The sequence below is a fragment of the Sapajus apella genome, unplaced genomic scaffold, assembly GCF_009761245.1.
Source record: "Sapajus apella isolate SASKATOON/1434 unplaced genomic scaffold, GSC_monkey_1.0 scaffold2, whole genome shotgun sequence".
Lineage (NCBI taxonomy): Eukaryota > Metazoa > Chordata > Mammalia > Primates > Cebidae > Sapajus > Sapajus apella.
In genome coordinates, this window is record NW_022436942.1 from 69,527,318 (window position 1) to 69,554,701 (window position 27,384).

The following is a 27,384-nucleotide window of genomic DNA, read 5'->3' on the forward strand; positions in this document are numbered from 1 at the left end:
TTTTTGGTATTTTAGTAGAGATGGGATTTCACCGTGTTGCCCAAGCTGGTCTTGAACTCCTGACCTCGAGTAATCCACCTGCCTCGGCCTCCCAAAGTGCTGGGATTACAGGTGTGAGCCACCATGCCCAGCCCCTTTTTTTTTTTTTTTTGAGACAGAGTCTCGTTCTGTCACCTGGGCTGGAGTGCAGTGGTGTGATCTCAGCTCACTGTAACCACTGCCTCCCAGGTTCAGGCAATTCTCCTGCCTCAGCCTCCTGAGTAGCTTGGACTACAGGCACATGCTACCACATCCAGCTAATTTTTGTATTTTTAGTAGAGACGGGGTTTCACCATATTAGCTAGGATGGTCTCCACCTCCTGACCTCATGATCTGCCCACCTCAGCCTCCAAAAGTGCTGGAATTACAGGTGTGAGCCACCGGTCCTGGCTTTTGTTTTCTTTTTTTTGAGACAGAGTCTCACTTTGTCACCCAAGCTGGAGTGTAGTGGCATGATCTTGGCTCACTGCAGCCTCCTCCTCTCAGGTTCAGGCAATTCTCCTGCCTCAGCCTCCAGAGTAACTGGGGCTACAGGCGCATGCCACCACGCCTGGCTAATGTTTTATATTTTTAGTAGACACGGGGTTTCACCATGTTGGCCAGGCTGGTCTCAACCTCCTGACCTCAGGTGATCTACATGCCTTGGGCTCCCAAAGTGCTGGGATTACAGGCATGAGCCGCTGAGCCTGGCTGTGCTGGGATTTGAACCCATGCTCCAGAATCTGTGTTCTTAGCCATCCCTGCTAGAGATAAGTAGTGACAGCCTTCTTGTTTATTTCCCCACCATCCCCACACCCCATTTATGACTCCTCCCCAGAGGTACCCATTGTTTCAGGATCGGTTTGCTTCTGCCAGACCTTTCTTGCCCACCAGTTACAAAATATTTGTGTACACATAAACAGTGGTTTGGTTTTATGAGTGTTCATGTAAATGGGATTGTCCAGCATCTTATTCTGCCATTTGCTTTTTTGCCTAATGATAGCCCTGGCGCTCTCCCGGAGGTGCTGGGTGGGTTTCCCCATCCTTTCCCCCTGCTGTCGGGTATTCCAGCCTATAGCTGGACCAGTTTCTTTCACCAGTCTCCAATGGTGGGCATTTAGGTTGCCTCTAATTTTTCCCCATTATAAACGCTGCGGCAGCAAATGTGTAGCAGGGAGCAAGTATCTCTTGAATACTTAAAATTGGGATTCCTAGAGCCTAATTGCCCTGGCTAGGACTGTCAGTACTGTGTTGAAGAGAAGTCACCAGAGTGGGCATCCTTTTCTCGTCCCTGGCCTTAAAGGAAAAGTTGTCAACTTTTCACCATTAAGTACAATGTTAGCTGTGTGCTTGTCATATAGGGCCTTTTTAAATTTAATTTTATATTTTTGAGACAGGGCCTCACTCTGTTTCCTGGGCTAGAGTTCAATGGCTGATCATGGCTTACTGCAGCCTTGACTTCCTCAGGCTCAGACAAGCCTCCCACCTCAGCCTCATAAGTACTTAGGACTACAGGAATGTGTGCTACAATGCCAACTAAATTCTGGGGTTTTTTTTGTTTTTTTTTTTGAGAGATGGGCTTTCACCATGTTGCCCAGGCTGGCTCAAACTCCTGGGCTCAAGTAATCCTCCGGCCTCAGCCTACCAAAGTGCTGGGATTACAGGCTTGAGCCTCCACGCCCAGCCTTTACATAGGGCCTTCAGCGTGTTGAGGTACGACATACCATCTAGCTTACTTTGTTGAAAGTTTTTATCATAAAGGTATGTTGAATTTTGTCAGATACTCTCTCTGCATCTATTGAGATGATCGTACGGTTTTTGTCCTTCAAAAGCAGGATTCCAGAGTCTAGAATCAGTTCTGCCAAACTGGCCGTGTCCCTTACAGAATGCCACCCAACAAGGGAGTGCGTGTTTCCCTGCATCGTCACCAGCGCTGGGTGTTACGGTCGTGTTGGATTTCTCCTGGGGTGCGGGGTACCCGCTTGCCCACCTGCTCACTCCATGTCGCCCCCCACCCCCCTGTGTCTTTCAGCCCACCCGCACCACCTGGGTCTCCGCCATGAACGGGCCCGCCCTGCAGCCCTCCTCGGCCTCCTCCGCGCCCTCGGCCTCCCCGACAGCGGCCCCGCGGGGCTGGAGCGAGTTCTGCGAGCTGCACGCAGTGGCCGCGGCCCGGGAGCTGGCCCGCCAGTACTGGCTGTTCGCCCGCGAGCACCCGCAGCATGCGCCGCTGCGTGCCGAGCTGGTGTCGCTGCAGTTCACCGACCTCTTCCAGCGCTACTTCTGCCGCGAGGTGCGCGATGGCCGCGCGCCGGGCCGCGACTACCGGGACACAGGCCACAGGCCCCCCGCCAAGACCGAGGCGCCCCCGGAGCCAGGCCCTGGCCCCGCCGCCCCCGGCCTGCCCAAGGCCCGCAGCTCTGAGGAGCTGGCCCCGCCGCGGCCGCCCGGGCCCTGCACCTTCCAGCACTTTCGGCGCAGCCTCTGTCACATCTTCCGCCGCCGCTCGGTGGGGGAGCTGCCCGCCGCCCACCACGCCGCCGCCCCCGGGACCCCCGGAGAGGCGGCCGAGACCCCCACCCGGCCTGGCCTGGCCAAGAAGCTCCTGCCCTGGAGCCTGGCCCGGGAGCCGCCGCCCGAGGCGCTGAAGGAGGCTGCGCTGCGCTACAGTCTGGCCGACGAGGCCTCCATGGACAGCGGGGCGCGCTGGCAGCGCGGGAGGCTGGCGCTGCGCCAGGCCCCGGGCCCCGACGGCCCCGACCGCGTGCTGGAGCTCTTCGATCCACCCAAGGTAAGCCCCGTGGGGCTGCGCACTGCACCGCGCCCTTCGCCTTCACCCTGGGGAGAATGCGGGCTGGGGAGGGGCGATGGCTTTCTAGCTGGTGGCCCCAGAGTGCCCAAAGGGAGCTAGGCCCTTTTAGGCCGAGTACAGTGGCTCATGTCTGTAATCCCAGCACTTTGGGAGGCTGAGGCAGGACGATCGCTTGAGCCCAAGGATTTGAGACCAACTTGAGCAACTTATACCCTATTTCTTTCTTCTTCTTTTTTTTTTTTTTTTGTCTAAGCCTCTTTGTAAGTCATTAAGAACTTGCTTTATGTAGACCCTATTTCTATAAAAAAATTAGCCAGGCGTGGTGGCACGTGCCTGTGGTCCTAGGCTTGTGAGGCTGAGAGGGAAGATGACTTGAACCCTGGAGGTGGAAGCTGCAGTGAGTCGTGATCATGCCACCACACTCCAGTCTGGGTGACAGGGTAAGACCCTGACTCTAAACAAATAAAAGAAGAACTTTTTATTTTAGAATTTTAGATTTACAAGCCTGGTGCAGTGGCTCATGCCTGTAATCCCAACACTTTGGGAGGCCAAGGTGGGCAGATCACTTGAGGCCAGGGGGTTCAAGACCAGCCTGGCCAACATGGTGAAACCCCATCTCTACTGAATATATAAAAAATTAGACTGGGCATGGTGGTATATGCCTGTAATCCCAGCTACTTGGGAGGCTGAGACAGGAGAATTGCTTGAACCTGGGAGGTGGAGGTTACAGTGAGCCAAGATCACACCACTGTATTCCAGCTTTGGTGACAGAGCGAGACTCCTTCTCAAAAAAAAAAAAAAAAAAAAAGAATTTTAGACTTACAGGAAAGTTACAAAGATAGTAGTGTTCCTTTACACATGGTACCCAGGTTCACCAAAGATTCACATCCTATGCTGTCTGTACATTGGTTGTAGCTAAGGAGCCAGCACTGGTACATTACTATTCGGTAAACACCACTGTTCCTTTGGCTTTGCTAGTTTCCTCTAATGTCCTTTTTCTGTTCCGCTCGTCCCCCAGGATACCACATGAGGTTTAGTTGTTACGTCTGCATAGGCACCTCTTGGCTGTGACAGTGTCCAACCGTCTGTTGTTGATGGCCTTGGCAGTTGTGAGGAGTACCAGTCAAGGATTTTGTACAGTGTCCAGGGACAGCTTTTTGGCTTCACATTGGATGTGGTAGCAGGTCAGTCTGAGATCCTTGAAAACCCTGACTCAGACTGGCATTGACAGATGGGTGTTTTATTTCTAGAGGGCTCAAACCCATCGGAGAATTTCTTTGCACCTCTTGTGCTTTGGTGATGTCTTGTTTTCTTTCAAGTTTAAAAGAATTTGTCCTTTGGCAAAACCCCATTGCTACAAAAAATACGAAAATTAGCTGGGCATGGTGGCATATGCCTGTGGTCCCAGCTACCCTGGAGGCTCTGGTGGGAGGATCGCTTGAGCCCAGGAGCTCAAGGCTGCAGTGAGCCGAGATCGCACCACTGCACTTCTGCCTGGGCAACAGAGCAAGACCCTGTCTTAAAAAAAAAAAGTCCTTTTTCTTCACAGCTGGCGTAATTCCTACTGTGCTGTTGAGGCCGAATGGTCACTGTTTTGTTCTACTTGTATTCACCTGACAGGCTCCATCTTTGACTTAGATATGCGTGACAGGGCCATACAGCTTTCATCTAATTGCTCTCTCTTTGGGATCCTGTTACGTGCTAGGGCCTTATTCTAGAACATGAGCAAAACGGATGTGATCCTGGCCCTGAGGGGCTCACGATGGGAGTGGAGGAAACCTACGGTTACTCTTTTATTCATTCAACAGATACTTACGGAGCACCTACTACGTGCTAGGCACATGCTAGGTCGGGGGAGTAGGCATTCTAATGGAGGCTGTTGAGGAAATAAACCCACTAATGAACATGGAATTAAAAATGGTATTATGTGTTAAAGGTAAAACAGTGGGGTCTTCGGGAGGATAACTGAGGGGTCCCTGTGGTTTGGGAGGGTCATCCAAGAATCCTTTGAAGTAACCTTTTCAAACTTCACTGTGGTGTAACATGCAGACCTGGAAGTGTGTGACGTATGTGAAACACATCTGAAGCTGTTTCCCTGTGTGTGCAACGCAAGTGACCAGCACCCCAGAGGGCTCCCTTCTGCCTCCCCCATGCCAGGACCCTGCACTCTCATACACACCGCCTCTTATCACCACAGGTTAGATTTCTCTGTTCTTGAATGTCATGTGAATGGAATCACACAGTAGGTTGCCTTTTGTTTTATTTATTTTGAGACAGGGTCTCTGTCGCCTAGGCTGGAGTGCAGTGGCACAGTCATGGCCCATTGTAGCCTCGACCTCCCAGCCTCAGGTTATCTTCGTGCCTCGTGCAGCTGCTTTGGGAGAAGTTTGGCAATTTCTCTCAAGTAAACATGCACCTACTGTATGACCGAACAACGCCGTTTCTAGGAATCCACCCGAGAGAAGTATGTCCATACTTAGACCTAGATGCAAGCTACATAACAGCCTTATTCAGAAATCAAAATAGAAATAACCCAAATATTCATCAACAGAGGATGGGATAAACCAATTGTGGGACATGAAGACATCGTGCGGAATCTATTCAGTACTCAAAAAAAAAACAACCAGGCCGGGTGCAGTGACTCACGCCTGTAATCCCAGCACTTTGGGAGGCCGAGGTAGGGGGATCATTTGAGCCCAGGAGTTCAAGACCAGCCTGGGCAACATGGCGAAACCCCATCTCTACAAAAAATACGAAAAATTGGCTGGGTGTCGTGCTGCATGCCTGTGGTCCCAGCTACTCAGGAGGCTGAGGTTGGAGCACTGCTTGATTCCAGGAGGATAGAAGGCAGAGGCTGCAATGAGCCAAGATCAAGCCACTGAACTCCAGCTGGGTAACAGAGCAAGACCCTGTCTCCAAAAAAAAAAAAAAAAAAAAAAGCAAGAAACTATTGACACACGTGATCAATGTGATCAATCTCTAAAATATTCTTATGCTGGGCAAAAGGAGCCAGAAATAAAAGGCAACCTATTTATTAGCTAGGGGTGGTGGCACGTGACTGTGGTCCCAGCTACTAGGGGTTAGGTTGCCTTTCGTTTTATTTTATTTATTTGGAGGCAGGGTTTCTGTTGCCCGGGCTGGAGTGCAGTGGCCTGATCTTGGCTCATTGCAGCCTCAACCTCCCCCCTCAGTTATCTTTTCTGTGTGTGTGTGTTTTTTTTTTTAAGTAGAGATGGCGTTTTGTCATGTTGGCCAGGCTGGCCTCGAACTCCTGACTTCAGGTGATCCACCCACCTCAGCCTTCCAAAGTGCTGGGATTACAGGTGTGAGCTACTGCCTGTAGCGCATCTAGGTCTAAGTATAGACACACGTCCTTTCATTTCTCTCAGGTGGATTCCTAAAAGTGGCGTTGCTCGGTCATAGAGTAGGTGCATGTTCACTTCAGAGAAATTCCAAACCACTCCCAGAGTAGCTGTACCATTTTGTGTCCCACCGACAAGTGGGCAAGAGTTCCAGGTGGCTCCACATCCCCACCAGGGTCACTTTAGTATATGTGTTGCTGGATCTTAAGGTGGCTTTAATTGCGTTTCCCTGATGACTCACAGAGGTTAAGCACCTTTTCGTATGTTCATTGACCATTGGAATTTGGTCTTTGGTGAAGTGTATGTTTTTATTATCTGTCTAGCCTTTTAAAAATTGATTTGTAAAAGTCGTTATATATTCTGGACAATTTCTTTGCATTTCCTAACTTTGTGGGCTGGTTTTTCACCAAAAGCATTTCTTTGCGGGGGGAGAGAGGGAATCTCGCCCTGTCGCCCAGGCTGGAGTGCACTGGAACAATCTCCACTCACTGCAGCCTCCACCTCCCACGTTGTTAAAGCGATTCTCCTGCCTCAGCCTCCCAAGTAGCTGGGATTACAGGTGCCCGCCACCATGCCTGGCTAGTTTTTTGTATTTTTAGTAGAGATGGGTTTTTGCCATGTTGACCAGGCTGGTCTTGAACTCCTGACTTCAGGTGATCCACCTGTCTCAGCCTCCAAAAGTGTTGGGATTACAGGTGGGAGCCACTGCCCCAGTTTTTGCATTTTTAGTAGAGTGGGTTTCATCATGCTGGTCAGGCTGGTCCTGAACTCCTGACCGCAGGTGATCTGCCCTCCTTGGCCTCCCAAAGTGCTGGGATTACAGGTGTGAGCCACCACACCTGGCCAGGAGGTCACTTTTGGACTGAGAGTTTCATCCTAAGTAAATCACTGGGCCTTCCAGGCAGAGGGAACAGTGTGGGCAGGGACCCTGCATGGAGAATGTGTTCATAGCATGTTTTGAAGAAAGGACAACATGAAGAGGCTGGTGTGGTGGGAGCACAGGGAGGGAGATGGGGAGCAGGGAAGTACGTGTAGGCGCAGGACATGGGAACAGGAGGACTTAGCATTTTACTCCAAACACAACCAGTAGCTGTTGGAAAAATGCAAGTACAGATAAAAATGGTTTTATCATCATATGTTAAAAATCTCGAGGCTGTGACACCATGAAAGACAGATAACGGCCCCAATACATGATCTTATCTGTGCGACATCGTGGGGTTCTTCACTTTGAAAAACAACTTCTGTGGCTAGTTTCCGTGGCTCATGCCAGTAATCCCAGCACTTTGGGAGACCGGGGCAGATCTTTGAGACGAGCCTGGCCAACATGGTGAAACCTCATCTCTAATAAAAATTATCTTGGTTGCCGGGCATGTTGGCTCATGCCTGTAATCCCAGCACTTTGGGAGGCCAAGGCGGGTGGATCATGTGGGGTCAGGAGTTCAAGACCAGACTGGCCAACATGGTGAGACCCCATCTCTACTAAAAATACAAAATTACCCTGGTGTGGTGGTGGGTGCCTGTAATCCCAGCTACTAGGGGGGCTGAGGCAGGAGAACCACTTGAACCTGGGAGCCGGAGGTTGCAGGGAGCTGAGATCATGCCACTATACTCCAGCCTGGGTGACAAGAGTGAAACCCCGTCACAAAAAACTAAATAAGTAATTAAAATAATCTTGGAAAACCAGGTGTCGGGAGCCAGCTGGCCCTGGGTTTGAATAATGAATGAGCTTCTACTCAGTTCCTCCCACATAGGGCCGTGTGTCTCGGTAGGGAGAGTGCATGTGCTGTGTGCCTGGTGCCGGGAGTGCTGTGTGTGTGCTGTGTTACTGTTGTCTCGGTTGCTGTGGTTTCTTATGGTTGTGACTTCCGGCCGAGAGCCTGGGTTTATCTTCAGTGCTGGCTGGGCCCTCAGGGGAAGGCATCCCCAAGACTCCTGTTCTCTGAGAACCCTGATGGTGGGGCCCCATCAGATTCCCTAGGGCTTTCCCTGATCCAGGGAGCCAGGGAGGTCCAGAGGGCTTTTCCTTAGCCCCGGCTGGCTGGGGCTCTGTCATAGGCTTGGCGGTTGTTGTGGGGCCAAGTGTGCCGCCTGCAAAGCCAGCAGCCCTGGTGAGGCTTCTCTTAGGCTTCTCCTAGACCCTCTGAGCATCGGTGGAACAGTCCAGGCGGCTCAGGAGTGTCCTCTCAGTGAATCTGTGTCCAGGCGATGGGCCAAGGGTGCTCAGAACACAAGCCTTGCATGTGCCTGCCAGGTGGTCAGCTGTAACCCCTGACCTCTGACCCAGGGTTTGGCTCTGGGCACAGCTTTAAACAAAAGGAAAAGAAAGTTCTGACAACCAGTGGGTGGTGACGAAGGGCTTACGCTTTGGATCTGCACCTGCACTCTGTCACTTAAAGGGTGCCCTGCAGGAGACGGGGCAGATGTAATCCCAGTGCCAGCCTGGAGGAGGCCCTGCTGCCCAGAGTTGGAAAAGGCTTTGGAGGGAGAGAGCTGAGAGAGGGCAGCTGCCCAGAAGTCTGAGGCCTGGTGGGCCCTAGCTCCATCCCTACCAGCTGTGTGACCCAGGCCTGTGGAGCAGGGTAATGGCGCAGCTCCTCTAGGGGCTGTGAGGGCTGTGCTGGGAGAGAGCACTCTGTGACCAGGGGCGTGCAAGGGGAAGCCACAGCCTGCCAGGGGTGGGAGTGGGGACGGGGCGGGGGAGGAGATGCCTGTGTTTTCCAAGGTCAGGAGAAGGGGAAAGAAGTCCCGGCTTTCTCTGGTCTCAGTGGCATCCCTGCAGGTGGGCAGCATGGGCCCTTGGGAGGCGGGAGGGGGCAGCCTTCCCTGGGATTGGTCAGCAAAGGCCCCTTGGCAGGAGGCGGCAGTTCTGACATCCAGGTGAGGGAGTCCTAGGTTGAGGAACGGCAGGCGCACCGGCCCTGGGGTGAGCTGAAGAGGCAAGTTTGTGGAATAGCCAGGTAGCCAGGGCTTCAAGGGAGCAAGGAGCAGTGAGACTGCAAAGCTGGTGGGGCTGGATTGTGGGGGGCCACATTGGGGACTTTAGGTTTTACACTAAAGGCAATGGGAACAATTGAAGGATTTAGGCCTACAGGGCCTGAGACACTTGCCGGGGCTGCCTGGAGGTGGGAGTGGGCGAGAGGGACCCTCCAGGCTACCTGTGGTCTCCCAGCCCAGGCCAGCGATGGGAGAGTTTGGCAGGATTTCTTTTAGAGACCTCCCTCCCCTGGGTACTGCTGAGCCCCAGGCAGGGCAAGGACAGGGGAGCAGTGTATTTAGCTGAGGGGAAGGTGTCAGGCGTCTCCTCACCCATCATCGGGGTCACGGCCGACACTCCTGCAGCAACAGGTCAGCAAGAGAAAAGCATCACAGAGTTATTGAATCCAAGTTTTATGTGACATGGAGCCTTCAGGAATGAAGACCAAAAGACCCAGGGAAACGGTCTGTCTGGTGTTTAGATTTGATGGAGCAGGGATTGCCACGTAAAAATGGGATTGGGGGCCTGGTGCGGTGGCTCACTCCTGTAATCTCAGCCTGGGACAAAGCGAGACTCTCTCTCAAAGAAAAAAAAAATGGGATTGGGATAAAAGGGTGTAATCTACTGGAATAGATGGAGGTGGGGCCCCAGCAAGGCCTGCCTGCTCCAGTTCCTCTTGGCCTCTGCATGGCGTTCCTTCCTCCTGGTATAGGGGCAGGACCTCTCTGGAACTTAAAACCTGCCTCCTGCCGGGCGCGGTGGCTCACGCCTGTAATCCCAGCACTTTGGGAGGCCGAGGCGGGTGGATCACGAGGTCAAGAGATCGAGACCATCCTGGTCAACATGGTGAAACCCCGTCTCTACTAAAAAAAAAATACAAAAATTCAGCTGGGCATGGTGGCGTGTGCATATAATCCCAGCTGCTCAGGAGGCTGAGGCAGGAGAATTGCCTGAACCCAGGAGGCGGAGGTTGCGGTGAGCAGAGATTGCGCCATTGCACTCCAGCCTGGGTAACAAGAGCAAAACTCCGTCTCAAAAAAAAAAAAAAAAAAAAACCTGCCTCCCTCAGACAAGGTAATTTAGAGAATTTCTTTGTGGATGGCTCCTACCCAGGAAGGTGGGGGAAGGTTAGAGTCATATTTCTAGGTTTTACGGCTGGCTTTCAGACAGAGGGGTTCTATTTTTTTTTTCTTTTTTTTTTTTTTTAATACAGAGATGGGGTTTCACCATGGTCTCCATCTCTTGACCTTGTGATCCGCCCGCCTCAGCCTCCCAAAGTACTAGGCTTACAGGCGTGAGCCACCGCGCTCAGTCAAGGGGTTCTAAATTCTGTGACCCACCTTGAAGAAGAGTTCTGGTTTTTCTTTTTCTTTCTTTTTCTTTTTTTTTTTTTTTCAGAGAGATGGAGATTCATTATGTTGCCTAGGCTGGCCTCAAACTCCTGGCCTCAAGCAATCCTCCTGCCTTGGCCTCCCAAAGTGTTGGGATTACAGGTGTGAGCCACTGTACCCAGCCCTCTGGTTTCTGTGACTCGCTTCAGGGGAGAAGGAGGGTGAGAGAGACAGGAGGGCAGAAGAAGGTCAGATAGACTGTGCTTCTGAGGGCCCCTTCTGAGCCCTTCTAGTCGAAAGTCTTAGCGTGCCACAGCACCTTTCTTTAGGGTGTTGTCTTCTGAGCCTTAACATTCATGACATTGAATGTGTGCCTCCACATGCCAGGCATTGCCCTAAACCCCTGCACCTTCCTGTAAGCTGGAGTTTGCTGGCCTATTTGACAGATGAGGAAACTGAGGCACTGGGAGAGGCAGAGAGACTCGGCTTGGGGTCATGAAGGAGACCTGAACCCTGAAATAGGAACCCCTGATCCCAAGGAGCCCCTAATCCCAAGTCCCTGGCCACCTGCTGAACTGGTTCAGAGCAGAGGATGTGGAATGCCAGCTCCAGGCCAGACTGGACCTGAGGCGCCGGTCTACCAGGCAGTTATAAGAAAAGGAAATTGCGCGGGCTGCCACATTTACAACCTAAAGCAGAGGGAGTTTACAGAACCCAGACTTCTGGTTTCTCCTATGAAATCGGGGGATCTGGTGGTGCCAGACCGGCAGTGGAGGAGGTCCCAGCCTGGCCCGTGCTGCTGCTGCTTTGGCAGGAGAGCCTGATGGGGAGGTGACAGCCATGGGGACCCTGGGGAAGGGAACAGATTCCAGAAGCAGCTGCTGGGCTGGAGAAGCTGGCCTTGGGCCCCAGACCTTCCCGGGGAGGTAGGGCTCCCATCCATTTCTTTTTTTTCTTTTTCTTTTTTTTTTTTGAGACAGAGTCTCACTCTGTCACCAGGCTGAAGTGCAGTGGTGTGATCTTGGCTCACTGCAACCTCTGCATCCTGGGTTCAAGCAATTCTTCTGCCTCAGTCTCCCGAGTAGCTGGAACTATAGGCGTGCGCCACCAAACCCAGCGAATTTTTGTATTTTTAGTTTTACCATGTTGGCCAGGCTAGTCTTGATCTCTTGACCTCACGTGATCCACTCGCCTTGGCCTTTCAAGGTGCTGGAATTACAGGGGTGAGCCACCATGCCCGGCCAAGAGCTCCCATTTCAAATGCAGCATACTTAGCCTGCCGGGCCTCAGTTTCCACCTATGCGCAGGCATGGGTTGGCTGAGATGGTCTTGAAGTCCTGCCAGTCCTGGTGGTTCTAGAGGCTGAGCCTCATCTGTGCAGTGGAGGACATGATGGAGCTCTAGCTGTTGAAAATGCCCTTCTAACCACCACCTATGGGGCTTTCCTTATACACCAGGCACTTCACTGACCTGGCTTCGTTTAGTCTTCATAGTGGGCCTGTGAGGGCAGCTACGCCATTAGGCCCATTTCACAGGTGGGGAAACTAGGTCTGAGCGAGCTTAGGTGGCTTTCCCAAGGTCACATAGCCCCTGTGGCAGGGAGGGGCTTGGAGCCTGGGCAGTGGGTGGCCCCTGTGAGTGGTGGGTCCTCAGAAGGACTTTCTGTCAGTATTATTGGTGGTGCTGTTAACTAGGGCCCTGCCTGGGTGGGGGCACCTGTTTGGGGCTCTTGGACCAAGTAAAGCTGTGGCTATTTCATCCGAAGCCACCATTTTACAGATGCAGACACAGAGGCCTGGAGGGCCTGGCCAGTGCCCTCTGCCTGGCATGGAGGGCTCTGCCTGGCACACCTCACCCATGGCCTCTGATGCCCAGCTTGGGGAAGGCGTAGAAGAGGGGCTGGGGGATGCCTCGGGGAGACTCAGCCCCCAGCCCCCACCTGTACCACAGGCCTGAGTGCCCAGGGGGCAGTGGTCTGGTTGGGAGTGGCTGAGACTTAGGGGCAAATGTGCTTCAGAGTCGTCCCCATTCATCTCCTTCCAAGCCGGGTGTCCTTGGTGAGTGACTTGGCCTTGCTGGCCTCAGTTTTCTCGTCTGTAAAATGCGAAGCATCACAGGGGCAGCCTATAGTAAGCACTGATTGGGCGGGCGAGGGGCAGTCTCAGGCCCACCTCCTGGCAGGAGACATTTGGGGCACCCAGAAGCCCTGAAATGAGGCCACCCTAACCTTGATTTCGGAAGCACAATGGCCCCCCAGTGAGAGCACAGGAGCTGGGATCTCCAGCCCTTGGGGACCTCGGTTCCTACGTGTGCCTGGGTCTGTGGGGGATGCAAAGGCACAGGTGGACAGCTCCCTCTGGGTGGGCCGTGACCCTGCCTGGGCACAAGAGGGCCACGCCCGTCCGTCCTTGCCGTGATTCTTCCAGGCGGCACTGCCCTTACACCTCCTTTACAGAGGAGGAAGCTGAGGCCTGGGGAGGCCACAGGAGTTGGTGGGGGTGCAGGGAAACACCCCCATGCCTTCGGGTGTGGGAAAGAGGAAGCAGAAAGAAAGGGACGTCCGCCGGAGGCCTGGCGGTTTCCTCTTGGCCAGAGTGCGAGGAGGAGGAGGAGGGCTGGCAGGAAGCGGCTGCAGGAGGGGCGCCACCTTGGGCTCTGATAGGCGCAGGCCTGTCCTGCCCCTGCCCTTCTGAGCCCTGTGACCTGGGGGAAGGCGCTTTGCCCTCTCTGTTCCTCAGTTTCCTCTAGTAAAAATAGCAGAATGATGGCTCCCATCCCAGGACTGACTGACTGCTGTCTGGGGAGCACCTAGGGCTGTGCCCAACAAGCCAGTGCCCGGCCAGGCTTTGAGGCTGCAGGCATCACTGGTGCAGGCATTTTAATTTATGAGTTAGTTATTTATTTACAGACAGAGTCTCGCTCTGTTGCCCACTTCCAGGGTTCAAGCAATTATCCTGCCTCAGCCTCCCAAGTAGCTGGGATTACAGGCACCCATCACCATGCCCAGATAATTTTTTTGTATTATTAGTAGAGATGCAGTTTTGCCATGTTGGTCAGGCTGGTCTTGAACTCCTGGCCTCAAGCGATCCACCTGCCTTGGCCTCCCAAGGTGCTAGGATTACAGGCGTGAGCTACAGTACCCGGCCAATTTTTATTAAATGGTTTCCATGTGACAGGCACTGCATCCACTACATCCCTTGGAGTCCTCACCACAAACCCTGGTGGTAAGGACAGTGATGCAGCCATCTCACAGCCAAAAAAACTAGGCACAGAGAGGTCCAGAAACTTACCCGAGGCCCCAGAGCTGGGAGGTGGCCGAGGCAGGAAATGGAGTTCCTGGTGGGCCTGCCAAGGCCAGGGGGCACCAGGGACATGAGGTTTGTGTTTAATTCCCAGAACAGGCAGAGAAAGCAACCACCCTCTACCGTCATAACAAGCCTGTATCCCAGCAAGCAAGGCAGACTGAGCCCTCGTCTCAGCAGGCAGGCAGAGCTCAGGTCCTGGTGGGCACACAGGCTTAAGAAGCCGGTTTTTCCCCAGGCCCACCTCTCCTGGGGGACCAGGGGCAGAGGCTCCCAGGGTAGGAATGGAGGTCCCGTCCTCACGCCGTCCTAGGCTGCTGGGTGACCTGGGTAGGTCCCAGCCCTCTCTGAGCTATGAAGTGGGTTGTGGGGAAGGAGGAGGGGGTTGGGCAGGGCTCCGTGGCCCCAGCCGCACACACCAGCGCCCTATCTGCCCCCTTATTGGGGTTCCACGCAAAATCGTTTTTGAAAAATTGCTTTGCCATTATAAGAAACCCCCGACCGCGCTGAAACCGCGGGGGCAGATGGTATCGGGGCACTTCCTTTCAGCTCAAATTCTGCGAATCCACAGCCTAAAAAGTGCCCTGAATCCAACAAATGGGGGGTAATTAAGTTGTTAAGGTCCATCCCTGCCCCCTCCTGCTTACCAGACCTGGCTGCTCTTACTGGCTTCTTGGAGTTTGGTGTGGTATTTTTTTGTTGTTGTTATTTGCGGGGCCGGTGTTAAGATCGAGGAAGCAGGGCTATGGGCTTGGAGGGTCAGGGTCAGGGTCCAGGGGTGAAGAGTGGACACTGGAGAAGGGCAGATGGACAGGGTCAGGTTCAGATCTTGGCTCTTGCTGTGTGGCTCTGGGCCAAGAACGTGGCCTCTCTGAACCTCAGTGACTCATTATGGAAAATGGGATGCCAGCACTTGCCTTAGTGGGTTGCTTTGAGCCAAATACAGGCTCAGGGAGGAGCTGGCATGATATGTTCTTACCCTGAAGGGCAGAAAAAGGGGAAGGAGGCCACTAGATCCCAGAGGTGGGACCCCAGGGTCCCTTCCTGGGATGGGCAGCAGCCTAGCTGCTCTCCACAGCACCCCCTGGCAGGCCCCACTGGTGCTGCTGGAAATCCCCCACCCAGTTCTTTGTGAATGGAAAAGGAAACCAAATGCACTAGAAGAGGTCTCTGAGTCCCGGCCTGATGGGGGGGCTTCCTCCCCCAGTGCAGGAGGAGCCACCTCAGCTTCCTTTCTGGGGCCCCGTACCCCCTTTTACTTATCTCCCCTCTGAGTTGCGGAGGAGTCTGTGGACCCTGCCACTGTTTGGCCTCTGGAATCACCGGGTGACAGCATACATCGGGGCGATTAAGGGCCACGTGGCCTCTGGGCCTCCCTCGCTGTGGCTACTGCCTGGGACCCCCCCAACCCCTTGCCTGATTCAAACGCTGACCTTGGGCCTCCACACAGGGGTACCACTCTTTTTAGGGTACCGCAGGGAATGGGGCCCTGCCCTGTCTTCATCTGTGCACCTCATGTAATCTAGGAAACTGTCTGTAACTTGCCGGGGGCCTTCATGTCTGAGTCCTAATGTTTTTTCTTTCTTTCTTTTTTTTTTTTTTGAGAAGGAGTTTCGCTCTTGTTGCCCAGGCTGGAATGTAATGGTGCTATCTCAGCTCACCGCAACCTCTGCCTCCCAGGTTCAAGTGATTCTCCTGCCTCAGCCTCCCGAGTAGCTGGGATTACAGGCATGTACCACCATACCTGGCCAATTTTTTTTGTATTTTTAGTAGAGACAGGGTTTCTCCATGTTGATAAGGTTGGTCTCAAATTCTCAACCTCAGGTGATCCACCTGCCTCGGCCTCCCAAAGTGCTGGGATTACAGGCGTGAGCCACTGTGCTCGACATTATTTTGCTTTTTCAATTAATCAAGCTCATGGCAGAGACTATTAAAAAACAAACAGTACCTGAAAAATTTCCCACAATCTCTCTACCCAGAGAGAACCAGCATTTCTATTTGGTAGATATCATTGTCAGCTGTCGTCATTTTTGTTTTGTTTTTGACACAGGGTCTTGTTCTGTCTCCCAGGCTGGAGTGCAGTGGCACCATCTCGGCTCATTGCATCCTCAACCTTCTAGCCTGAAGCGAGCCTCCCGAGTAGCTGGGACTATTTAATGCTGCTGTTAGCATAGACATTAGCAGGATACTATGCCCTGCTAATTTAAACATTTTTTTGTAGACACAGAATCTTACCCTGTTGCCTAGGCTCGTCCCAAACTCCTAGGCTCAAGCAATCCCCCTGCCTGGTCTCCCAGAGTTCTGGGATTACAGGCATAAGCCATCACCACATCCAGCCTCTTCTGTCTTTAACTTTGCCTCCTCCCCCAAATCGCAATTCCTTCAGCAGTTGCTGGGAAGGGATTACTTTTTGTACAATTCTGTCTGGAGCCCTTGGTAGGCAGGAGCTTGCGGACAAAATCTTCAGCCCTTGCAGGCCTGGCATTCCTCATACTATTTGGTCACCTGCTTTTTTCATTTTGTGTCTTGGACATTTTTCTGTATTTTTTTTCCACCTCCCAGGTTCAAGTGATTCTTGTGCCTCAGCCTTCCGAGTAGCTGAGATTACAGGCGCCCACCACCATACCCAGCTAATGTTTGTATTTTTAGTTGAGAGGGGGTTTCACCATGTTGGCCAGGCTGGTCTCAAACTCCTGACCTCAGGTGATCTGCCCACCTCAGCCTCCCACAGTGCTGGAATTAGAGGTGTGAGCCACCGTGCCCGGCCCATTTCTAACTTTGTTACTGGTATAGATGACTCTGGGATGAACACCTTGTGTGTCAGTCCCGGTGCCCGCCTCTGATGGGGGATGGACACCTTGTGTGTCGCTCCTGGTGCCCGCCTCTGATGGGGGATGGACACCTTGTGTGTCGGTCCCGGTGCCCGCCTCTGATGGGGGATGGACAGCTTGTGTGTCGGTCCCGGTGCCCGCCTCTGATGACTTTCTTCTGCTCAGTTCCTAGAAGGGGAGTGTTGAGTCAAGGCTTTTATGAACACTTCTGATGCGTTCTTGCTCTCAAAGCTTTATTGAGATATAATTCACATACCATAAAATTCACTTGTGTAGGCCAGGTATGGTGGCTTATGCCTGTAATCCTGGCACTTTGGGAGGCTGAGTTGGGCGGATCATGAGGTCAAGAGATCGAGACTCTCCTGGCCAACATGGTGAAACCTCATCTCTATTAAGATACAAAAATTAGCTGGGCATGGTAACACACATATGTAGTCCCAGCTACTTGGGAAGCTGAGGAGAATTGCTTGAACCTGGGAGGCAGAGGTTGCAGTGAGCCAAGATCATGCCACTGCACTCCAGCCTGGCGACAGAGCGAGTCTGTCTCAAAAATAAAATTTGCTTGTGTAAAGCATACAATTTATTGGTTTTTAGTATATTTACAGAGTTGTGCAACCCTCACCATCATCTAATTTTAGAACATTTTCGTCATTGAAAAAGGAAACCTTGTACCCGTGAACAGTCATTCCCCATACCTCCCTCCCCAGCCCCTGGCAACCACTCCTCTTCTTTCTGTCTCCAGGGATTTGCCTATTCTGGACATTTCACATACATGGAATTGTAGACTACGAAGCCTTTTGTGTCTGGCTTCCCTCACTTAGCATCATGTTTTTGAGGTTCACCGAGGTTACAGGATGTGTTTTGTTCCTTTTTACGGCTGAATAAGACTCCATTGTGTGGATTTACTAGGTTTTGCTTATTTGTTCATCACCTGATGGACATCAGGTTACCTCCACATTCTGGCTGTTATGAATAATGCTGCTCTGATCATTTCTGGACAAGTTGTTGTATGGATCTGTGTTTTCGTTTCTCGGTTTCATTTCTCTTGGGATACACCTAGGGCTAATTTTTTTCTCTACGCTGCGCTGATAGTATACTGGGGCACATAACAATTCTATGTTTAATAACAATAACATTGGGCTGGGCACAGTGGCTCAGGCCTGTAATCCCAGCACTTTGGGACACTAAGGCAGGTGGATGACTTGATGTCAGAAGTTTGAGACCAGCCTGGCCAACATGGTGAAACCCTGTCTCCACTAAAAATACAAAAATTAACTGGGAGTGGTAGTGGCTGCCTGTAATCCCAGCTACTCAGGAGGCCAAGGCAGGAGAATTGCTTGAACCCAGGAGGCAGAGGCTGCAGCAAGCCAAGATCATGCCACTGCACTCTAGCCTGGGCAACACAGTGAGACTGACTCAAAGTAAGTAAATATACTGCCAATCTGTCTGCCAAAGCAACTGCACCTTTTTATGTTCCCAGCAGCATTGCATGAGGACTCCAGTTTCTCTACGTCCTTATCAATACTTGTTGTTGTCTGTCTTGATTACAGCCATCCTAAAGGGTGTGAGGTATCTCAGTGTGGTTTGTTTTTTTAAACAGGGTCTTGCTCTGTCACCCAGGCTGGAGTGCAGTAGCACTCCCTCAGCTCACTGCAGCCTGAACTCCTGGGCTCAGGCGATCCTCCCACCTCCAGCCTCCTGAGTAGCGAGTATTACAGGTACATACCACCATACTCGGCTAATTTTTGTCTTTTTTTCCTACACTATGCTGATGTGGTTTTCTGTTTTTGTTTTTTGAAGAGCTGGGGTTTCACCATATTGCCATGGCTGGTCTCAAACACCTGGCTCAAACAAGCCTCCTGCCTCAGCCTCCCAATGTGCTGGGATTACAGTTGTGAGGTACCAGGTTTAGCCTCAGTGTGGTTTTGATTTGCATTTCCCTGATGGAAAATGGTGTTGAGCGTCTTTTCATCTACCTAATAGCCACTTCTTACTCTTTTGATACATTATTTTTGAGTAGGCTTTCAGAAAGTTTATACCCATGTATCTTCTTGTCACCAGTGGTGCCAGCACTGGGTATTATTTTAAAAACCTTTGCTACCTTCTGGATGAAAAGTGGTTATCTTATCCTTTCTAAGTGTGACTGACCATTTCTCTGTTAAAAATTGAGATATATTCATATACCATAAAATTCACTTGTTTAAAGTGTAGAATGCATTGGCTTTTAGTCTATTTAAACAATTATGCAATGATCACTGTCTAATCCAGATATTTCCATCACCCTAGAAAAAATCAGAGCAGTCAGTCCCAAAACTCTCTTGAGTTTTCTGTCCCTGTAGAGTTGGACTGTTTCTCTTCTGTTCCGTGGTCACACACGTTCCTTGTGATTTATCAGGTTATTTCCTCAGCATGTTTGTCTCCTGCACTGCCTGCCTTTTTCTTGATTTGGGAGCACTCTCATGGCAGAGTTATTAGCTCTGTCCCATGTTGCAAATATTTCCCTGGTTTCTGATTTGACTTTTTAGTTTTGCCCCTGCATTTCTTGACCTATGGATGTTTGCAAGTTCCAGGCAGTAAAATCCTGTGATCTCTTCCTTTATGGTTTTGTTATTTGCTTTTTCTCCTTAGAAAAGCCTTTCCCCACCGAGGATCAGATAAATACTTAGGTTTTATTCTAGTTCTGTCTTGGTTTCCTTTTTAGTTATTGAATCCAACTGGCTTTTGTTCTGCATGGCTGATAAGATTTCCTGTTGTTTTGTGATGTCAGTGAGCAGCTCTGTGTCAAGGCCTGTGACATAATAAATGCTCAGTAAACAAGCTAAAATGATAGTGATGAAAGTCCGTGCCGGGTGGAGCTCGGAAGGACATGGGATTCCAGTGCTGTGCTCTGGCTGGAGGAGAACCTGGCCTGGCTGTGCTCACTGGTTGGGAGCCCCCCCTGCCCCAGAAGCCCTTGCCCTCACCTCTTCTTCTGATTCATCATTCTTCGAAGGCAGGCAGTAGCTACTGTTGTCTGGGGCTTTGGGGATCTTGATGGTGACGAGTCCCCTCTCCTCTAGTGCACTCCCCCCACTCGAGATGGGTGACAGAGATTTTTTGTTGTTTCTTAACCACATCTTTTTCCACCCACACCCGGTGCAGAACAGATGCTTGGCTGGGGCTTCCCCGAGCTGGTCCTGGCTCTGTGGCAGGGGGTTGGCCTGTCAGCACCCCATTCAAGCCTGGGGACCTGGCCCCGCTGGTGTGTGATACTTAGACCCAGCCCTGGGGCCCCATGATACCCTCTGTGACTGTCACAGACTTGGGGCCTGGCTGCTGTTCTCACTGGTGTTTGTTTTTGAGAGGGAGTCTTGAGAAGTTGCCCAGGCTGGAGTGCAGTGGTGCAATCTCAGCTCACTGCAACCTCCACCTCCCTGGTTCAAGTAATTCTCCTGCCTCGGCCTCCAGAGTAGCTGGGATGACGGGTGTGTGCCACTATGCCTGGCTAATTTTACTATTTTTAGTAGAGACAGGGTGTCACCATTGGCCAGGTTGGTCTCAAACTCCTGACCTCAAGTGATCTGCCCGTCTTGGCCTCCCAAAGTGCTGGGATTCCAAGCATGAGCACCCCCCACCCAGTGCAGGGAAGCCGGGCTCGCCCCCTCCCTGCCAAGGGAGCTGCTTGCTCTTCCTTCTGTTTGGAGGCCAGCACAGCCTAGCACTCATGGTTTGGGGCATCCATGGGCTTGTGGTGGCCAGGAACTGGAGGTGTCACCTGAGAAAGGTGTGGCCAAGGGTAGGGGTGCTGGGCTTAGCCAGGCTGGCCATGGGCAGGAAGGATTCCTGAGGGGACAGCTAGGAGCAGGATGTGGTCATGCGAGGCGTGGGCTGATGGCAGCTGGCATGCAGCAGCGGAGGTCCACTGGGACTGGGCCTGGAGTGGGGTCTGGTGGCCTGCCAGGTATGGAGCTGAGTGCTGCCCAGAGATGCCATCCTGTCCTCAGAAGTGGCTCGGGCCTGCTGGGGACAGTGTGGGCAGGTGGAAGCTGCTGTGTGTCCTGTGCCATGTGCTGGCCCGTTGGCTGTCAATATGCAGCACAGCTCCCAAGGCCTGACAGTTGTTTGTCCTTATTTGGTACTCAAGAGCCCAGTGGTTTGGCCAGAATGGTGCCCTGCATGGAGGGCATGGCAGGGCATGGCTTGAGTGAAGATGTGGAGGGAGAAGGCCCTGGGGATGTGGCTCCCCTCCTCTTCCATCCTGCCCTCTGCAAGGCCCCATCCCTGGACATTCCTCCCAGGTGGGCTGGATGGGGCCTGGACTTCCTGCCATGTGTCAGGGGTGACAGCACCAGGGGAAGGTGCCCATGGGGCGGGGTGGGGAGTGTGGGGAATTCCAGGCATCATCCCTTGTAAGCCACTGCCTTGCACATAGCCCCTGCCATGGCAGGCCCGAGAACAGAAGTGTCCCACCATCCTCACAGTGGGTTGCAGGGGCCATGTGTACCCTGTTCCTCTACCCTTGACCACCTTGTGGAGTCGACACCCACATCTAAGGAGGGGACCATGTGGCTGCCTGGGACTCTGGACTGGTCTGGGAGTAGGTGTGGTGGGGGCTCTTTACCTGCATGAAGGTCTCCCTCTGGGTGTCTGTCACTGTGGGGTGGCCACTCTAGCATCTGAAAGGGGCTCTGTCCTGGCCATCATGATTCTGTGTTGGGGGGTTGGTCACTGTCTCTCTGAGAGGGGTCTTTGTGTCTGTGTCCCTCTGATTCTCTGACATGCAGGAGGACCCTGATGGGAACTGAGGGGGAATTCACTCTGAGTGGGGTTTTAGACAGGTCCCCAAGCATCTCTAGCTAATCACTCCTCCCCCTCCCTCCATCCCCCCATCCCCATTCCACACGCAGATGGGAAAGGCAGGCCAGTGTGTGTCCTGTTGCCCACATTGCACTCATTCAGTGTGAGCTGGGGTGGCATCTGCCTGGAGGGGGAATCTGACTCTGAACAGGGCTGCTGTATTTGGGGGCATCTCATTCACCATGTCTGTCTCTGCCTCCACCATCTGACTGAGAGAATTCCTCTCGGGGTTGCGGTGGGCACCATGCCTTGCTCCCAGTGGGGGCCCAGCCCTGGGTCGGGCCCAGAGGAGGTGCTTGGAGAGTTTGCCGGGTGGACAGATGGATGAACATTTGATTGGCCCTGAAGCCCTCAAATGTCTGGGAAGCAAGGGGAGGTTTGTGTTTCTGGTGCCAGGGGGCATTTGCCACAAAAGGGGAAAAGCTGACTTGACCCATGTGGCTTTTCTGGAAGCTGCTCCCTTCTCTTTCCTGCTCCCCTGCGGCGACAGGGCACCTCAGGCAGCAGGGTGCAGACCAAGGTGGGATCTGGCCTATAATGAATGGGCCAGGTGTTCTGGGCAGCAGGCAGACTCACTTATAGACATCCCAAGGAGTGGGTTCCATTATCATCCCCATTTTACAGGTGAGGAAACTGAAGCACAGTGGGCCAAAGTTTATTTGCTCAGGGCCTAGGATTTGAAGGGCCTGAGAAGTAGGGGCTGGGCTTGGGGTCCTGGTCAGAGGCAGAGCAGAGAAGCACCCTGTGGCCTATAGTTCCCACACTGATTTGGTCACTGGAACTGGCTCATTGCCTTCAGTTTGCCCCCCGCAAGGAACTGGGGAAAAGGGGGCTGAGATCACCCACCACACCCCATATCTCCCTCTGCCTCCCAGGCACTTCAGAGCTTGGGGTCCCAGGTACACACGCAGATGCTCATCCATCTGTCCACCTGGCAAACCCTCCAAGTACCTCCTCTGGGCTTGCGCCAGGGCTGGGTCCCCGCTGGGAGCAAGGCTTGGTGCCCACCCCAACCCCCTAGAGGAACTCTCCCAGTCAGATGGTGGAGGCAGCTGCATCATCAGGAAACCATGGCCAGTCCGATAAGCTCAGTGCTGAGGGAGAGGCACAGGAATTATACAAACCATGACTTAGTGGCCATAGAAGGCTCCCTGGAGGAAGGGAGGTTTTCTCTGCTGGGACGTGCAGTTTGGGTCAGGCAAGGCATCACAAATGCAGGGGCCTGCCGGCGGGAGGAGGTGTGGGTGGGAAGGCAGCTGGAGGGAGACCCTATATTGCAGGTGCTGGGGCTAGGTAGATGAGGGTTGGAGCCCCAGCTCTACTTGGCTCTTCCCCGTGGCTGGGGCATGGGGTAATTTTGGCTGTCTATAGCATGGGGGCTCCTGATGGTGCCCTTACAAAGAGGTCAGTGGGCTGCCACACCTGAGCCTTTCAGCCTGTCCTCTTATCTGGCCAGCTGGAGGGGCCCTGGGAGGCCTACCCCCACCCTGATTGCACTGACTTGCAGCTTCCCTGTCACTCATGGTCTCCACTGGGGTGGGGCATGGCAGTAGGGGCCATCATCCCCTGTGCCCCCCAGTACCCAGCACAAAGGATGCTTGGCCAGCAAAAGGCCCATGATGAATGTTGAGTACCTACCACCTAGCAGGCATTGGCTTGCTGCCAAGGACACCACATGAGCAAAGCAACGTCACGGCGGAGCCCTGCATCAAGGAATGGGTGAGACCAGCTCATAGAACAGCAGGCAGGGAAGGAAGTGAAGGGGCTTCTGCGACTGTGGTTTTAGATACTGTGGTCAGGCAGGGCCTCCCTGAGATGACAATTTGAGAAGCAGTGATATTTGTGAAGCTATGTGGGGAGCTGCCTCTGAGGGCGTAGCAGATGCGCAGGCTCCGAGTGTGCCTGGTATACTGAAGAAGAGTGGAGGCCACAATGGCTGGATCAGAGTAAGGTAGGGAGAGCCAAGAGGCTGAGGAGGTAATGGGGGTCTCTCAGATAGGGACCACAGGGGAGTTTTTTCTTTTTTCAAACAGAGTCTTGCTCTGTCACCCAGGCTGCAGTGCAGTGCAGCAATCTCGGCTCACTGCAACCTCTGCCTCCTGAGTTCAAGCCATTCTCCTGCCTCAGCCTCCTGAGTAGCTGGGACTACAGGCACCCACTACCACGCCTGGCTAATTTTTGTATTTTTAGTAGAGATGGGGTTTCACTGTATTGGCCAGGCTGATCTCAAACTCCTGACCTTGTGATCTGCCCCGCTCAGCCTCCCAAAGTGCTGGGATTACAGTCAGGAGCCATTGTGCCTGGCTGGGAGTTTCTTTTGGGATGGGATTTTGCTCTGTTGCCTAGGCTGGAGTGCAGGGGCACCACCATAGTTCACGGCAGCTGCCTCAGCCTCTTGTGGCTGCAGGGGAGTTTTACACTGAGGAGGAGAGTAGGCTGGAGCAGCACGGTGGGGGTGGGAATAGTTAATTCTGGAATACTTGGGTGTAGTCTGATGGGATAGCAATTTTTTGATGCTGCCCAGCTCCCAGGTGATCCAAGTGTCATACTGTTTTCTGGCCTGACTCCTCTTCCCTCAATGGGAAGCTCCTTGTGAACACCCCCCTTTTCCCCAGCAGTTGTCTGGGATTGGAATCCAGGCTGCTTGGCTCCCAGCACCCACCACCCACCACTTTCTGCCTTTGAGCGATGGGCCGTGCCTCCCCTCCTGAAAATCTTTTGTGGCTCACTGGCACCTGGGGGAAGATGGGGACAGAGGCCTCCCTGCCCAGCCCTCTCAACCTCAGACTCCAGTGGGTGTCAGACCCACCAGGGCCCATATTAAAATGCAGATTCCAGGCTCCCTTCCAGATGACCTGTGCCAGCAGGTCATAGAAGTACCCTGTGCTTATGGTGGCTCACGCCTATAATCCCAGCACTTTGGGAGGCTAAAGCAGGTAGATCACCTGAGGTTGGGAGTTTAAGCCCACCCCCCCACTAAAAAAATACAAAAATTAGCCGGGTGTGGTGGCTCATGCCTATAATTCTAGCTATTCAGGAGGCTGAAGGAGGAGAATCGCTTCAACCTGGGAGGCAGAGGTTGTGGTGAGCTGAAACTGGAGGTTGCAGTGAGCCTGGGTAACAAGAGTGAAACTCAGTCTCTCAAACAAAAAAAACAAAAAAAGAAGGCGCCCTGTGCCGTGATCACTCCCCCTTGCAGGTCTCTGAGCCTCAGCCTCCTCATCTGTGAAGTGGGTAAAGGCACAAGAGGGTCATGTGAGGCTCACACACACTGCTCCTCATAGAGATGGCCCAGGGCAGGGTGGTAAGGCTTCTCCCACATAAACCTCACTGTCCGTGGTGCCCAGGATTGTCTTTTGTTCTGGAACCATGACCTTCCTACTTGGTTTCACTGTGTCCTTTCCTTGATGATGTGATGTTTCTGTGACTTCCTCTTGGAAAACTTTTGAAATGTTGCTGGCCTGTGAATTCCACAATCTGGAAACTGCTGGCGGGCCACCCAGGCTCCAGTGCCCGGCACACAGCAGATGCTCACTAAAGGGCGGTGTGGGGTCTGTGAGCATCATTTCCAGCCACAGCCAAGCCCCTGTTGTCTTCTAGCCTGGGGCTGTGCCTTCTGCTCTCTGGGTGTTGGCGCTTGCTATTCCCATAACCTCCAATGCCTTTTCCTGCACCGTCTCTACTTTGGAGAATCTTCAGCAAACATTACTGCCCCTTACTCTGCCTGGCTAAGACTCAAAGATGCAAAAGGAGGAGGGAGGCTTCTTGAGCCTCTGGTGCATGGGAGCAGGGGAGTGACAACTCAGGAGGGCTGCCCAGGGAGGGGCCTTCTTGCTCCCAAGTCTCCCTAAGGCTAGACTCCTAAGGCCCTGTGCTCCTCCCCGCCCTACCATTCCCCTGCAATCCTTCCATAACCCCTGGGAGCTCTTTTGCACACACGATGCCCATATTCTCAGGGGTATCCCACCGTAGAAAATGCAGACTCTTGCTTGAGCCCAGGAGGTCAAAGCTGCAGTGAGTCAGTATGCGACACTACACTCTAGCCTGGTTAACAGAGAGGGACCCTGCCTCAAAAATAAACCAAACACATACACATTCACACACTCTCTCTTTGGGAGGCAGAGGCAGAAAGATCACTTGAGCCAGGAGTTTTGAGACCAGCCTGGGCACCACAGCGAGATCCTATCTTGTGTGGTGGCATGTCTGTAATCCCAGCTACCTGACAGGCCAAGGCAGGAAGCTCACTTGAGCTCAGGAATGCCTGGACCACAGAGCAAGTCTTTAATTTAAAAAAAAAAAAAAAAAAAAATTGAAGACCGAGGCTAGAAGAGGTGAGTCACTCATTTAATGGAAGAGAAGGCAGAGTTGGGACACTCAGGCGCAGGACTAAGTGTCCCAAACCCCAGGGGTGGTGAAGTTCCTGCATGGTGGTTCTACAGTCCTGAAGGGTTTCTGGGCAGGATACTGGGTGGCTTTTAGCAACTAAGCTCAGTCTTGATGCTGCCCACCCCAGAGAATGGCTGAAAGGCACCATGTTTAGGGAGAGTTTGCAAGGTGAGGACCTTCCTCACCTCAACCCTGTATTACCTTGGGTTGGTAAGGCCTAAGAAAGAAGTCAAAGTCTGGATAATGCATGGGTTAATAGGTTTCTCTGCTGCAGGACTTTTCAGAGCCTTTAACAGACTGCTAAGCAGCATTCTCTGTGCACAAATGACTGTCCTCTCTCAGAGAATCCTTGTTTGCACTGGCTTCCAGGAAGCTCAAAGACAAATCTGTGGCAAGAGGGACTGTTTGTGTTGTAGCAAGCAGCTGTCTCCTTCCCAGCTCTTTCTGGGTGTCTCTAACTTGACTAAAATTGTTTTTGGAAGGAGGCAAGGCATCTTTTAACTTTTTTTTTTTTTTTTTTTTTTAAAGACTGGGACTGACTCTGTCTCCCAGGCTGCAGTGCAGTGGTGTGATCTTAGCTCACTGCAACCTCTGCCTACTAGGTTCAAGTGATTCTCCTGCCTCAGCTTCCCAAGCAGGTTGACTTTTTGATACCAGACAGTAAGCTTGGATTAAGTATTTTCTATAATAATGCTCATTCATTCATCCTGGAAGCATCCACTTCAGGCTCTGGGCCGGGGTGAGGGATTCAGCCATCCAGGACAGGATCTGGAATTTGTTCTGCGACTTTTCTGACCCCCTCCCTCTCCTCCTCCTGTAAGAAGATCAACAAGACCTGCTTACTGGCCCCCTATTACTGAAAGGAAAGTGAACCCCCCTCCAGTTAGTGTCCTGCTCAAGGTCTCAAAGGTAGTTAAGTGATAGAGCCAGGCCCAGGCCGCCAGTTGCCTCCTTGAGAGCACAGGTGTGGCAGATACATGGCTGGTGCTGGAGGGTTGACTGAGGCCTGTCCCACTGCTGCTGTATGTATGCAGATGAATGTGGGCTCAAAGGCCCTGGGGGAGATAAGACCACCAAGGGGCTAGTGTGGCCTGGAGATTCCAGTGGGTGGGCAGTCTCTCCCCAAGGCTGGTCTAGGTCTGCCCTTACTCCTGGGGTGGGTCAGATGCTGTCCTGCCCTCCAGTGTCCCAGAAGGAGGGGGACAGCCAGCAGGCCTGCTTATTATAAGCTTCCCCACTTTAGAAAGTTCAAGCTGATTCCCACAGCCCGAAGCCCCTTGGTGGCTTCCAGGGGCTGCTGTGGTAGCCTCACCTGTGCCTCTTCCTGCTGTCTTGCCAGGGGAGGGCCATGCCATCGGCTTTGCTCTCCATGCAGGTGAGATCAGGCCACCAGGCCTCTGGCCTTTGACTGGTGTGTCCAACCCAGCCCCTCTGCTGAGTGCCTAAGGGAACAGGTGGTATAACAGACCTCACTCAAGGTGGTTATGAAGACCTGGTAGGGTGGGGTGTGGCCCAATACTTTGGAAGACTCT

General features: G+C 52.8%; 1 protein-coding gene across 5 annotated transcripts in view; it reads left to right on the forward strand.

The window, feature by feature from the left end:
• SH2B3 (SH2B adaptor protein 3) overlaps window positions 1-27,384 on the forward strand; it is a 45,053-nt gene that overhangs the window by 11,298 nt on the left and 6,371 nt on the right. For 4 of the 5 annotated variants that reach the window (XM_032239753.1, XM_032239744.1, XM_032239721.1 and 1 more), the window contains exon 2: window positions 2,051-2,809. In XM_032239753.1, the coding sequence (XP_032095644.1) occupies window positions 2,078-2,809 (732 nt within the window). In that variant the 5' untranslated portion in view covers window positions 2,051-2,077. Of the gene's footprint in view, window positions 1-1,631; window positions 2,810-27,384 lie in introns of those variants that run through there. The other variant, XM_032239731.1, reaches the window with a different exon arrangement.